General features: G+C 35.1%; 1 protein-coding gene across 2 annotated transcripts in view; it reads right to left on the minus strand.

Moving 5' to 3' along the window:
* The window catches only part of WDR7 (WD repeat domain 7), a 454,202-nt gene that overhangs the window by 327,274 nt on the left and 110,831 nt on the right, over positions 1–16,097 (minus strand). Inside the window, exons 16-17 of one of the 2 annotated variants that reach the window (XM_043964532.1) lie at positions 15,051–15,139; positions 2,690–2,788 (exon numbers count right to left, since the gene is read on the minus strand). In XM_043964532.1, coding sequence (XP_043820467.1) covers positions 2,690–2,788; positions 15,051–15,139 — 188 coding nt within the window. The remainder of the gene's footprint in view (positions 1–2,689; positions 2,789–15,050; positions 15,140–16,097) is intronic. The other variant, XM_043964540.1, reaches the window with a different exon arrangement.

Here is a 16,097-nt window from a genome sequence, read left to right on the forward strand (position 1 = left end):
TCATATTAGAAATGAGTAAAAAGAGCACCAACTTTGGGAGAGAAAATGAACTCAAACATTTCTGAAAAGAAGAGCAATTTGAAAAATTTTAAATCCTAGTAAAACTTCTGAGTTGCAGTTGTTTCAAACTAGAGAAGGAAGAAAGATTATTTTTTCAAAATTCTAGTTCACAAAATAGATCTTTGTTATTTGAAAAGAGATATATGATGGCGCAGTGGATAGAGCACCAGCCCTGGAGTCAGGAGTACCCTGAGTTCAAATCCAGCCTCAGACACTTAACACTTACTAGCTGTGTGACCCTGGGCAAGTCACTTAACCCCAATTGTCTCACTAAAAAAAAAAATTTTTTTTAATTAAAAAAAAAATATATATATATAAATATATAAAGAGGTATATGATGATCCACTAAAACATCAGTGTTTTATATGACTAAAATATATATAAACTGTATGATTACATTCACTTTTTTGACACTGTAAATATTACTAATGTGAGAATTGGAATGGCACCTTTGCTGGGAAAGAGATTGCAGGGAAGCTCCACTATGAGGAGAAAGTATGTGATTTAGAAATCATGTGACTTTAGCATCCGGGAGTTACATCTATAGAACCACCTATGGGACTTGTCAATCAGAGTTACCAGCCAATTAGCTTGGAACTGTATGTGTGTGGATGGCCCTGTTTCCTGTTGGAGAGGAGGCTTCTGGGAGGAGGAAGGAGCGAGTGAGGTCTTTTTCGCCGGGGACCTCAGCTTGGCTGGGGCAGAGATACTGGCTCCCTTAGATAGATAAATAGATGAAGGAATCTTGGCCTCTTTCTCTCTAATCACTAGATTCTAATGCACCTTAATAAATGCTTAAAAGTCTAAACTCTTGCTAAAGCTTCTAATTTAAGGTGACCACTCATTAGATTTTAAACATTCTAGCTAAAATTTTAGAACATTACACTAACTTAACTGTTTCAGGTTTTATCATTTAAAATAAGAGTACTATTTAAAAGGCGGTGTCTTGAAATACTTCAAAAAGGGCAATTGTCCCCTTCCTACAAGAAGTCCTAAAAATAATTATAGATGTTTTGACACATAAATAATTTTTCCATAATTTGGAATGTTTCTGAACAAGGTTCATATTTTCAAACTGGAAACAACTAAAAATTAATTAATATGGGGCACATTCTCCCTTCTACTGAAGTATCTGCTTATTAATAAGAAAAAAATGAGAGGTATCTTGGCATAGTTGATAGAAAGCTGGCCTTGATATTAGAAAGATCTGGGTTCAAACCCCATCTCCTAGCTAAGTGACCCTGGGCAAATCACTTTAACTACCCAGTGCCCCAGGGAATCCTCCAAAACCCTATGTCAGGGCATAGTTGCAGAACTCATCAGAAGTTTCCAACACTAAGAAATCATAAGGCCTGACCCACCCCACCCCACCCCCCCAAAAAAGTAAGGAAAAATATGCTTGAATGTCATAAGAACTGTGGCCAGATGTTTGTTTGTTTGTTTGTTTGTTGGAGGTGGGGGGGGAGAAGGCAGGGGAGAGTCAACACAATATTTTAACATGATAATAATTTTCCCATTTAATATTAATAAATTTTCATCCTTCAAAACAGAACTATGATGGGGGCTCTAAATAATTTATTAATTGCTATTCCCTCTTTATAAACATTATTACCACATCTTTGGCAGCAATACCAAACCAAAAACAGATTCACACCCCTAAGTCCTCATCGTTTTGCTTTCATATGAAACATGCATTCAAGTGTTACAGATAGGGTAGTATTCCTTTGTTTCTGATTGAGTTACTTTTTACTAAAAGTTCCAAAATGAAAGATGATATCTAAGATACTGGAAACCTACCCATTTTACAATTGTACAATCTGGTGAAGTTTTAGAACCACAAAGGAATGGATCAACCAGAGCTCTGTTGGGATTCTGAGGGTAGAAGGGTACAAATAATGCTTACCTCACTCTTGGAGAAATCATGTAGTTAAAATAATACAAATTATGAGAAAAAAATGTTTCTGTTCCCTTCCAGCAACTAATCTACCTATTTTAGATCAAACTAAATAAAAATAATAAAAACTCTAAGTGAGCTTTTTGGAACTTTCTAAAGTTTCAAGTGCTATATAATTATGAGCTATTATATCAGCTCCAAAAGAGGAGTGGAAAAGGGAATGAGTGAATCTTAATCAGCACAAAATGGTAAAGGATTTACAGCCACTTATCTGAAGAATTTGAAAGAGTGAATACAAAATTAAGAGATTATCCATATATCTCTCATCAGAAAAACCACCCTACAACAAAAGCAAAAGTATCTATTTAAGTGGGGTGATGAGACCACAAGGAAATAAATTTACTAATTTTTAAACCAAAGAACATGTGCCAAAGAAAAACATAAAAGCCACAGTATCCACTTTTTCATATTGTTTCACATATAAATTTAACATCTTTGTGCTTCCCCAGTAGAAACTCTTGTTGTCATTTGGCTTATATACGTCTCCAAGTAAGATTCAATTCATGACAATAACAACTATTAATATATATTAGCAAACAATGTCACAAAAAAAGGAATGTGGAGATCCCAAAAATAAAGATGAATGTGTAAATTAGATAAAAGAACCATGTCGTATTAAGATAAAGCGTAAGTTGAAAGAATAGGATAAGTTGTTAGAAACTTAAGAGAAAATACCTTCATTTACTAAGAAACAGGCATGTAAAGCAGGAGTAGGAGCAGGGTCAGAACCAGAGTGATCAATATCAGACCGAGCAGAAACGACAGGTGCAGCAGCTTGCAGAGGAAATAGAAGAAATAAAGAGGAGAGAAATTGAGGCACAGCTGTTTCTGAAAAAATAGCTCAGTATTAGTGTAGAATGAAAAAAAATTAAATAAGCAAACTATGGTGAATGTAGAACTGAAAAATGAATTTTTAATCAAAAAAAGTAAGATCTAGAAGAATTAGGGGATAATTAATATTTTCATCAAACAGAAATCACAAAATATTTTAAAGGTCAAATGCCCAAACTAACTTTTAATATTTAACAATTCATATAGTAAAAAACCACTAACATCCTAAGCACCTCTAACCTTAATCAAGAAAAGGCAGCAAAATTTTCAAATAGTAAAAATTGTATTCCAGTAGAAAATAAAATTAAAATTTCATCTTACTCTAAAATATTCTTATTACTCAAATTTTTTTTTAATTAAGCTGGAGAGGAACAGAATCTAGTCATTTCGTATAGCTAATATGTTTTTGTAACAGCATATTTCCTAACAGTTCAAATTATTTTGAAATATCTAAAACCTATTTTGATGAGGTACATCCATTTATATTATACAATAACTACAATGAATATATACCAACTTGCAAATAATGCATATGAGCATATACTAAGAATATATTTACATAGCACTGTCTTCATTGTATTTTCTTTTTTTAAAAGTTCCTATGAAACACAAACCAAGACTTTAGAGACCAACTATTGGGAAGTGTGTAATTCTTGATGTAATCACAGGACAAAACAAATAACACATTTTATTTTACCACTAACAAGCCTTGACTAAAATTATCATATGAAAAGGGGAAAGGGCCTTATGGCACACACATTCTATGACAGGGGTCAATGTTTAGATTTAGAGGTCACCATTTGACACTTCCTTCCTATGGAGAAATTACCATATGTCATGCACAAGCATCTTCAAATGAATCCCTTTCCTTTATTCTGTCGTTGAACTGCAGCAATAGGTTCAGGCTCCTGACCAGATTATGCATTGTCTTCTGACTGGTATGTTTGCTTTGCATGCAGTGAACTGCTTTTTGTCACCATGGGACATCTGCACGAAAACTACTTTGTCATAATTTCCACATGGATGCATCATAATGTCAACTCGGCACGCACGTGTAAGGGATACAGTCTAACTAGCAAAAGTCTGTCCAACAAAGAAAAGTAAACTCATCAGAGAAAACCTAAGGTTCATCTTAACATCCGTGAAATTTAGAAGAAACCATAGACCAAAAGCAAGGGGGAAAAGTCTTCCTTTTACTTATGGAATTGAAAATGGTTTTGTCACTCCAACAGAAAAACAAAGGCTGCTGCCTTTAATCACATAATTGTGATTAACATCTAACTTTTTTCAAAATGTGACACATTCTAAAGAAGGTAATTGTTCTTCGGACTCCTTCCTCCAAATATCATGATGCAGCCTAAATCCAGTTAGGATGATCATCTAAAATATATACTTCCCTATGCACAGAGACCACAGGAGTCTAGGCAGCATCCAGGGAGTCAACATCCATGCCTCTCCTTCCTCTCATGCTGCTGCTGAGTGAGGGAGCCAGGCAAGGGGCCCTGCCCAGACATTACTCTTGTGGGCTCCCAAGCACTTGGACCATTCCACTATTTCACTAAGTAAAAGGAAAACTACTCCCCTTAGAAGCTAAGTAAAACTAATTCTTTCTCCCTATGCCCCTAATTCATAAAGCATGTAGGAGTAGGAGAGGAAGGGAGAACCTACATATGTAAGCATGAGCTGCACTAGCAACAATGTAAAACAGAATCCTTCTGCTGAGAGGTTCCTTTCCTATTAGGCATTCTGTATCCCTTAAAAGGGAACCTAGGTCATACTCTAGTCAAATTTAATTGCAGAATGAATATATCTTAAAAGGGTAATGGGCATTATATGTATCTGTAGTTACAAAAGAAAAGTTCACAGGACATTCTACAAAATCCATATTTATCTGATTCATTTCACAGAAGAAATTGCTTAGGCCTTCTTGATATATTTTCTGGTCATTATAAATAAAAGGAAAATGTTATTAAAACAAAGAAACCAGGGGCAGCTAGATGGCGCAGTGGTTAAAGCGCTGGCCCTGGATTCAGGAGTACCTGAGTTCAAATCTGGCCTCAGACACTTGACACTTACTAGCTGTGTGACCTTGGGCAAGTCATTTAACCCCTATTGCCCCGCAAAACAAACAAACAAACAAACAAACAAAACCAAAGAAACCAATTTAAACATGTACTGAACATGAAGTATGCTATTTCAAGATAAGAAAATTCTGGGGGCAGCTAGGTGGCACAGTGGATAAAGCACTGGCCCTGGATTCAGGAGTACCTGAGTTCAAATCCAGCCTCAGACACTTAACACTTACTAGCTGTGTGACCCTGGGGAAGTCACTTAACCCCCATTGCCCCACCAAAAAAAAAAAAAAAAGAAGAAGAAAAAGAAAAAGAAAATTCTTCATCACCTTAAAAAATCTTTAGGCTGAGTAACCAGGTCATAAATGCAGTTAAATAACAAAGACAGGACTTAAACCCAAGACTTGTGATTTATACTACACAAGTTATTAAAGATTGTTTGCCTAGAACTGAAAGAACACCAGATCACAGATGTCTGTTGTTTCTGAAAAGGTTTAGGAAAATAGAAGAAAAAAAGTTTTTAGTAAAATAATCTTGAGAAGAATCAAAGGCTATTTTATACCTTTTTCTAGCTGAGAGTCCAACAACATGATTTACCTACGTTTTGTCAGAACTGTCCCTTACATTCTACAGTTAACTAGTTCACAGAATATTACAATTAAAAGGAACCAAAAGTCATCTAGTATAGCCCATTTATTTTAGAGATGAGGAAAACCAAGGCCCAAAGAACCTAAGTGGCTTGCCCAAGGTCACACAACAAATTCCCAGAAATGATGGAAACTAGAATCGAATTAGTCCTCCTTTAAAAAAAAAATATCCTTGTTTTTCTCAAATTTTATTTTTAAATTAAAAACCTCAAGCCCACACTAGATGGAAATATTTATGTGTGTATCACCTGTAATTAATTATATAAAATGTTTCAATATCTATGATTCCTTTCTTTTCAAACAGATTCATTTCAATCTTTGGGGGGTGAGAGGTTTGGTTTTATTATAAACTCCTTTTTTTTTTCTTGCTGGCATTATACTGCAAATAAGAACAACCTAAATAATATTTTTAAAGCATCCCTCTCAGCAAAAAGGTACTCTGTGTATTGGTTGAAATACATCAGCCTAATAATCCATAATGTAAGCAAAATAAAATGAATGCAGAAAAAACAAGAAATGTAAATTGGATCAAAGAAGCCAAGAAGCACTACTAATGAAGAAAAAGGTACTGGTCCATTTCCAGAATAGAAAAACTTGAGTTGGCAGAGAGGAAGTGATCAAAAAATAAAAAAATTTTAAAGTGATTCTTCCCAGCTTGGCATTTCAAAAATTTATAATAATGATTAATAATTTAAGCGAAAAATCTGAACATGGAAACCATCTTGTTACTTGGAAATTATGGGGAGGGAGAAGGGGAAGAAAGGTATAAAGAAGCTGGGGGATTCCATAAGAATAATTTCCATCCTATTTATATATTATTTTCAATTTTTGTCAGAGGACATATCATTAGCAATGCTGATATGAAAACAATGTTAAACTATTTATAAATTTCATTTTTACACGGAATGCCACCAGATTTGGTAGATGAACGTTCTATTGACCTTTTAAAAGAATAAGAATTAAGAAAAGACTATCAATTCTACCTCCAATTACTTTTTTCCCCCTAATGCCTATCTTGCTGAAATAATGCTTTAGATAAGTGGTTTCTAGATTGCAGCATTTCTTTTAAACAATCAAAAGTTTCTTTGTATTTTGCACATAGTTGGAACTTAAATAAAAATAGGATAAATTTAATTTTCTAGTTCTTGGTACTTGCTGTTACAAAAAGCAACTCTAGCTAAGCTTTCTTTAAGAACTTAAACAGTAAAACTCAGAATTCAAAAACTCCTTCATATATTTCCTATAAAAAGGCGCTTCCAAATCCTAAGAAATAAGAATACTCCCAAAGGTTTCACTAATTTAAGAAAAAACAATACTGTTTACCACAAAAGTATAAATTACTTAAAAGGATTATCTTTCAAAAGACTTTTCACCTTTCCCACACTACCACATTAAACCAGCTCCCTCCCTTCACTCTGATGTCCAGCACTCTTAAACAAACCCAATTTCTCTAACCCTTAAGGCTTTCATTTGCCTCTGTACCCAGTCATGACCTCATGAGCCACAACTTTAATGATTCACTAGCCATGATAGAATTCCTCCCTCCTCCAACCTTCGACTGCTCATCCTTATCCCTGGGTAACCCTTAGAATCTGATTTTCCCATTCTTGGACCTGAACACATCTGGAGAAAGTCTTCCTTCTTCAAACTACTAACCCTCTCCCAACCCCTTATCATGAATGTTCTATTATTGGTTATCTTCTCTCTCTACACTAGGGGTTCTTGTTATCAAAATACTTTTTTAAAAAACCAAGTTCTTGTCCCAACAACAACGTAAGCCAGCTTTCTAGTATATTTGTAACTGTGTTAACTGCATGAGAACATCTGTTATTACATTAGTATATTACATTATTTATTATGATTCTAGTTGATGGCTCTAAATAAACTTTTTTCCTGAACTGTAAAAAAAAAAAAAAAGTTCAATGGCCCCAAGTTAAGTAACTCTGCTCTGTACTACCTTCCTTGGGAATTTTATTCATTTTCAAAGCTTCAGCTAATAAATATGTGCAGCTAATTCCCAGACCTGTATCTCTAACCTACTACCTCTTCCAAGTTTCATATCCATATCTTCACGTTCATGTGGGAAATAGCCTCACAGAGATTACATCAGAACCTAATTCAACATCCCTAAAGTCAAACTTATCTTCACATCTTATTCTGCTCCTCCTCCTGATCTCACAACTGTTGTCATTTGTATTATCCAGTCTCCCATATTTAAAATATTGGTTTTATATATTTGAATTGATCTTCTCCCTTTCATATCCAACCACTTAACAAGTGCTGTTAATGTTTCTGCAATGCCTCCTCAAATATCCCCCTCCTCTCCATTCCCACTATTCCCACTCTAGAACTGGCCCTTGTTACTTGGCTACAATATTACTAGAAAGGAGCTGCTTACTGTCAGAGAATATGGATTCAAATCCTTGCTTATTACCCATGTCACTTCAGGCTTACTTACTCTATATACTCAGTTTCCTCATCTGAAAAATAAGGAGGTTATATTAAATAATCATCTAAATTTATAACATAGTAATGTTAAACAAGTGCTTTCCTAGGACAGTCTTCCTTCTTCCATTCATTCTTCACACCAATGCCAAAACTAATCTTACTTCCTGCATGACACTCTTCTGCTCAGAAATTTTCATTAGCTTCATAATGTCTAATGAATGAAGTTCAAATTAGTTTGAAATTAAAAGGTCTTCCTTCTCAATATACTAATACCCCCATCTTTCTGACGTTATCTCATACTATTACCCTCCATATAGTCTATTCCCCAACTGGACTTGACTACAGTTCCTCAGAACACACCCTGTGCTGTCTCACTTTTCCCTATTCTTAGAATGTTCTGTGCTTCCTTATCTCTGCCTCTTGACATCCCTCACTTTTTTCCAAGACTTGGCTTAAAGACCATTTCCAGAGGAAGTCCTTTGCCCAGTTCTCCCAGTTAAGTGAACCATTCCCTCAAAGGTCATCTTCCTTTGACACTTTCTGTTGCATGTACCTATTTTTTTAAACATGCTCTCTCTCCTATTATTATGGAAGCTCCTTTGAGGAGGACTATTGTGTTTTTCTCTTAACTTTGCCCCTTAACTTCTCTCTTTCTCTCTCTCTCTCATAGTTTCACAGTATCTACTTCCATCAAGATTACATTGACAAAGCTATTTGTAAATATGGCTGAATGAAGGCAACATTGAGACTGAAGGGCTTTTTTTGGTCATTTTCAGAGATTATCATTAAAAAAATAACTTTAAAGGAGGCAGCTAGGTGGCACAGTGGATAGAGTACTGGTCCTGGATTCAGGAGGACCTGAGTTCAAATCTGGCCTCAGACACTTGACACTTACTAGCTGTGTGACTCTGGGAAAGTCACTTAACCCTCATTGCCCTGCCACCCCAAAAAAATTTTTAATATTGAAAAAGGAAAATTTGGTCAATGACAATTTCATAATGATACACTTATCAAAAAGCTGAACCTAAAACCAGAGACCTACACTATGGATTATACCAACACAGTAGATAATGTTAACTAAGATTTAATATTAGTAACTAGTCTTTAAATGTAGGATGAGATAATGAACCAAAGTATTACATATGCAATTATAAGAACATTTTAGAAAATGACTACTGAAGATAGTGTCATAATAGCTCAATAAATCTTGGGCAATAGAACAGATTTATACATATTGATAAAATTAATAATGCAATGCAAATTATTTATATGGAATCAAAGAGTTTCATGTAGCCTATATGGAGATGTATAAACATCTCAGGTAATGCCACCATATAAATGACTGATGATTGAGAATACTTTTAAAAGACTGAGGATAGGGGCAGCTAGGTGGTGCAGTGGGTAAAGCACCAGCCTTGAATTCAGGAGTACCTGAGTTCAAATCCGGCCTCAGACACTTGACACTTACTAGCTGTGTGACCCTGGGCAAGTCACTTAACCCTCATTGCCCCACCAAAAAAAAAAAAAAAAAGACTGAGGATAGTTTAAAAACCAATTCTGAGTCATTCATTGACATCATCAGAACTGGATTAAGGATGACAACTATGAGAATAAAAAATCTTGGCTATGTACATCCAAAAGAGACATTAATGAGTTTCCTTGAGATCTAGGACCACCAGAGACAACAGGTTCATTAGAATGAAAAAGAAGGTTGTAACATCAACACTTACTTGAATGATGCCTAACTTGGGCCCTTGCTATCACTAAATACTAACATGCCCATAGAAAGAGGCCACAGGAAGCTTTGGGAGTCTACATTCTTTACTAGTGATTTTATACCATGTAGTAAGTAAGAAGCCACTTCCCCACTTATCATTAGAGCAGATGAAGTCAAACCTGATTTTGAAATATGCAGTATAGACTTTTTACTTAAAATTTTTAGGTCTGAATTATGCAATGGCAATATCCTTGTGGTTAATGAAGCAGCATCAATATTCAAACATACTAAATCTTAATGTACATCCTAATACCAAGCGTAGTATCAATCATCAGGCTTCATCATTAATATTGCTTAGCCCCAAATTCTGGAATAATGCTGTATTGAATACTCAATTCCTATTCAATACAATCTATTAAATATTTTCAAAAAGATAAATGATTTTAGGAAAATGGCAAGTATGCTTTATAAAGTATCAACAAAAGTTGTCTTTACATTTTGCTGGTGTAGGCCTACAGGAGCATAATAATTAATAAACATAAAATTACACAAACCTAGATGTTTTCTTGTATGACAGAAACAAGGGCTAAAGGACTCAAGACTAAACATCTACTTCATTTAGTTATTTTAGGAATCATATAAGTGAATGTACATAAAAGATCTCTGAAAAATGGGAAGCACTTAAAGATTTTTAAGGAATAATCATTATCACAACATGAATCTGGTTATCTGATATTTTAATCTTCACCAACCCTGCCCCTTCACGAATGTTTTGTTTAAAAACAAAGCAAAATAAAAACCTTCCAGGTCACACAATTAGCTGGTAAAGTCTAATTTACTGTTTCTCATGATTTAAATCAACTTCCCCACTTCTGAACATTTTTTTTGTTTTTGAAAAAGACTCCTTACAATATGGAAATCCTGTAGCTAATATCCTTTTGCAATAAAGCTTCCTAGATTTGTTTATAGTGCAGTGAAGACATCTATATTATCTCTTATCTCAAATTTAAATATAAGGACTATCAGCTCAGAAAAGGCAGATATTTCTCTTGTGTAGACCTAAAGGCAGCTTCCACAACTAACTCTAGACCAATATATATGAATTCCTAATGAACATTGATTCTATACAACTACTGGAATAACTGCAGAAATATGGGTTTATGTGCACTACACCATGGTGAACATGAGGAAAAGGAAATCATAAATCACAATGAAAACAGAGATAAACTGAGTAGAGTAGGAAGATAAAGGTAAAATGATCTAACTGCTAAAGTAGAATGAGAGGACACTTCAAAAGCTCAATTCCATTTGAAAGAGACTACTACATTCCATAATGTCATCCAGAAATGTCTTAATGTCTGACTCTATGTCAATTGAGACTGTGGATGTCTGTGGACATTACTGCCAGAGACAAGGATCTGAGAGGCTGCTATCCAAATGGAAATTGTTGACCTTATTGCCTAAAATGAATGCTCTAAAGAGTCTCAATTCTCAATGCCCTTCTCAATGCTCTCAACACTCAATGCTTTGCCAAGTAGAAGCTGCATTAATGCCTCAGCACTCAGCCATTTGCACCAACAGAAAGTGGACTGACTTGACCAGGTCAGCCAACTCAACACCAGTAGGCTGGTGGCATGATTGATACAAAGTGAACATGTCACAAACTGCTGCTGAAGCACTCTCCAAAAATCTGCTACCGTTGCAAGAATGAAAAATAAGTCAAATTAAAAAAAAATCTACTAGAAGAATATTTTTAAACTCTTTGAAAGTATTAAGTCTGAAACAAGACTTAAAGCTAATTAAATGAAATATATTACATCCTACTATTCTTTTGATGTGTATATTTCTTAAAAGGTATTTTAATATGATTTTTAAATGAAATGGGAAGACCTGTCTCTTAAAGCATGACTCTCGGGGCAGCTAGGTGGCGCAGTGGATAGAGCACTGGCCCTGGAGTCAGGAGGACCTGAGTTCAAATCCAGTCTCAGACACTTAACACTTATTAGCTGTGTGACCCTGGGCAAGTCAATAAACCCCAAATGCCTCACTTAAAAAAAAAAAAAACGCATCACTCTCTATGAGGGCTTTCTCCTAGTGATTAGTGATTCAAAGCTACACATATCCTTACTAAATACTCAGATTTTTTTTTTAAATAGTAAGTTTGTGGGGATTTGGGCCTCTTTTTCAATTTAAAACTAAATAAATAAATCTTGGAGCTTAATCACAAAGGTTATTTATAAATGGAACCACTAACTAAATATTAAATAAAATTTAAAATATTTCTTTTAAGAGAAATTTCTTATTTGGAGGACTTGAACAAAATTGTCTGAAACAATACATGAAAAATAGCCCACCAGCCAAAAAATATTTCTCATAGAACATAAAGAAATGTGTGATTACTTCAGGTTTGATTTTTTTTTTAATTTAGCAGCTTCTCTCTTCCACAAGTAAAAATAAACTGAAGGATAAAGACAAATGGCCAACTATACTTTGCAAGAAAAGGGTAAAAATTTAATAGGCTCTACAACAAAAGAACTCCACCTACTAATTTATTGCTTAGCTTTTCCTCTCCAGATTGGAGGATAAAAAAACCTGAAACGTGGGGATCTCAATGCCTCTAAAACACAGTAGATGATCTCTGAAATTTTGTGGCTTAAAAATCCACAGCTCTAAGGTAGATTTGGTTATAAGCCTCCCAATAAACTTTTGTTATGTTTTTTTGATTTTTTGTGGGGCAATGAGGGTTAAGTGACTTTCCCAGGTTCACACAGCTAGTAAGTGTCAAGTGTCTGAGACCACATTTGAACTCAGATCCTCCTGAATTCAGGGCCGGTGCTTTATCCACTGTGTCACCTAATTGCCCCTCCCCATAAACTTTTAACTAGGCTGTTCTTCAGATAACTAACACATATATGTGTCAATGGACCTTTATGCAAAGCCTTTCCAATTTGAAGGGAGGTGCCAGAGCTTGTATCATGCTGGCACAGCACTGAAAAAGGAAGATTATTTCCATACCATGGTACAGCATCAAAGAGCTTTACTGAAATGTAATGCATAAAGTGCTGGACTTTGAATCAGAAAGATTTTAGTTCTAATCCTTCCTTGGACACTTAGCTGTGTAACACTGGGCAAATCACTTCACTTCTTTTCATCTCAAATTGACCATTTGCCTCACAAGGTGGTTGTGAGGATCAAATGATACAATATATGTAAAGCTCTATGTAAATCTTATAGGCCTATATAAATAGTAACTATCATGATTTTTATTATCATTGTTATTAGTGAATATGAAATTGCAAATACCTTAAATGATGGTATTATATCCTCAAGTTATTACTCTAAACAGGCTTTAGTTATTTCCAAGAAGCTTGCAGGCTTACAGCTATGACAAGTTTCATTCCCAATCCAGAAAGCCAAACATGAGCAATTTAAAAGCAGTTTTAATTAATTTATCAAAGAAAATAAAAGCTAGACTAAATACAGTTAATTCTGTTATCTTGATAAAGATATAAAGCTACAGAATCAAAATCAGTAGATAAACTAACAGTAATTAAGGATTATAGAATGTTAAAACTGAAAGGAATCTTAGAAACCAATTACATCTACACCCTACATGTTATACAAGTAACATGAAGCCCAAAGAGATAATGACTTATCCTAGGTCATCTAACTTAGGGTTTAAACCCAGAACTTCTGATTCATGCTCAGTGTTTTTCTCCACTGCACTACCACTGCTATTTCATTTTGGAAGATTCAGCTGATGTTCTAAGATTTCAGACTATATTTCAAACATAATATAACTTCAAATATAAAGACTATGAAATCACCACTTGGTAGTAATAATTCTCTCTACCCAGTCAAGAGTTGAGCAGTAAAAAGCCCAACTATTTACCACTCCCTACTACAAATTGTAGATAGACACCACCACCTCTCAGATCAATATGAACAATTCTAAGTAAAACTGTTCCCTCTCCTTACCCCCTCCCTTCTCAGTCTCTCGCTAGTAGCTCATTTTTCAGACTTAGTTATGCCCTAGAGACCAAGAACTACTTCACAGGGAAAAAAAGCATTTCCTGGTGGCTAAGCGAGGTGGGAGAAATTCAAGGTTCCTTTCCTTCCAGTTCCTGCTAAAACAACAGCTACAGGCAGAAAGCAACAGAAAGCAGATATGATAATTTTGAAAATAGTCTGAAATTGAAAAGTCCAATCAATGAAAATCTTGTCACATCTTTATCCACAACAGCTCTCACAAACATACGTCCATTCTACTCTCAAAGCCCTGACCCTGGCTCAGGCACTCTTCATCTTTCATCTAGACTAAAGCAAAAGTCTCATGACTGTATTCCCTATCTCATGTCTCTCTTCACTCCAAACCATCCCACATATGACTGCCAAAGCAACTTTACTAATGTATAAGTATGTCATGTTACATGCCCCATATACAATAAATCCCACTAGCTCTCTATCACTTACAGTGTCAAATGTAAATTTCTCTGTTTGGAAATTAAACCTCTTCATAGTCTCTTTCTACATTTCTGATCCATCCAGCTCTATAGGCCAACTTGCTATTTCCCAAACACAATGCTCCATCTTCTATTGCCACCATGCCTTTATACTGACTGCTTTATGTGCCTGATATGGTCTTTCTCTGATATGGTCTAGGGCTACAAGATCTCTGACTTCCTTCCAGAATCAGTTCACTCATCAACTTCTGCAGGAGACTTTTCCTGGTTTGCCCAGCTGCTTTTGCCTTTTTCTCAAAGGTTACCTTCTGTCTTATATGCACCAATATACCCACATGTTATCTCCCCTATTAGAATGTAAACTTCTTAAGGGAAAGGACTATTTTTGCTTCTTTGTAACCTGAATGCTTAGCAGAAAACAGGCACATAGGAAGTACTTGATGATAGATTATTAATTCAAAATACAGATAACCTGCTTGACAATGACAAAGATGACAATACGGAATGGAACTCTGTATTACTGTAACATTTTAAAACACATAAAAAATAAATACAACCTTAGGTTCCAGGTACACTTCTAATTCAGCCCTTGCTATTAGAAAGTTAAGGTGTTTCTACTATATGCATATCAAGTCACTTAAAATGAAATGTCCAAATGAGTTGGCCACTTGTCAATTACTATGTAAATCATATTTTTAACTGATATCTTTACCCAAATTTTCATCTGGAATATAAGAACTTTTCTCTCCTTTTGACAATCAAAGACAAACTTAATTTTATCATTATATCATTATCTACACCTCTTCAGGTTCTAAAGCTGAAATGTCAAATCAATTACATAATAAAATTCAACTTTACCTTGTTTAATCTGTCCTTGCACAACATTACTGGAAGTCGGAGGTGAACCTTTCACTTTAGAAAAGTCTGGGGTGCTTGGCCTAGGTGGCCTTTAAAAAAACATATATATAGTTAAACTTAATGGTAGCAAACAAATTACATTTTAAATATTTGTGGCATTAAAAAGAATAAACATAGAGAATGTTCTCAAATTTACTGTAATAAAAATTTAAATATAGTAAGCCACCCACCCCCAAATGAACCAAATGCTGACAAAATGCAAATTTGGCATATAGAGCATTTGCTTTGTCTTTAAGGCTAAAACATAGTTAAGACAGCCCAAAACATTGGCACTGGTTATATAATGCCCATCACAAGGAAGAAATACTTATTTAAAAGTTCTTAAAAGTCCATGATCCAAGAGCATGGCTCTATGAAGATAGTACACTTCCAACCACTGTTAATTAAAAAAAAAAAAAGAAAGGGGGGTAGAGAAAGGCAGAAAATGAGACAGAAAGACAGAGAGACAGGCAGAGGCATTGTGGTATAGTAGACAGAGAGCTAGCCTCAGAGTCTAGAAGATATGGGTTCAAGCCCTACCTGTCACACAGAAAGGCTGTGTGACTGGGCAAATCATTCAACCTCTCTGGGGCTAAGACATCTCTCTAAAGTTAAAAGTTGCCAGCCTGCAGTGGTAGGAAGTTTCCTCATCCTAGAGTTCCCTATACTCCTGAAATCACAGGAAAACCTTCAGTCTTCAAATTAATAAAATTTAAAATTTAGATCACCTTGCAGAGGATAAAAGAACAAAAGCAGGGCTGGAGAAGTTTGGTGGTTTTTTTAATAACTGCATGAAAATATGAAGCTACAATTTAGTCTTGGTGTTCTGCTGCCACCGAAAGAGAGCTCCACTGCATAGAAAAAGGTTTCTTTCCCCAAACAGAGATTTCAGTACTCCTAAATAAATTCCTAATTATTGCACTAAAGCAATACTATACTTCACACAACAATCTAAAACAAATCATTGAATAGGCAAAAATACACAATAAGAGCAATCATGCTAACTAG

This window comes from Dromiciops gliroides, chromosome 1 (assembly GCF_019393635.1).
Source record: "Dromiciops gliroides isolate mDroGli1 chromosome 1, mDroGli1.pri, whole genome shotgun sequence".
NCBI classification, from domain to species: domain Eukaryota; kingdom Metazoa; phylum Chordata; class Mammalia; order Microbiotheria; family Microbiotheriidae; genus Dromiciops; species Dromiciops gliroides.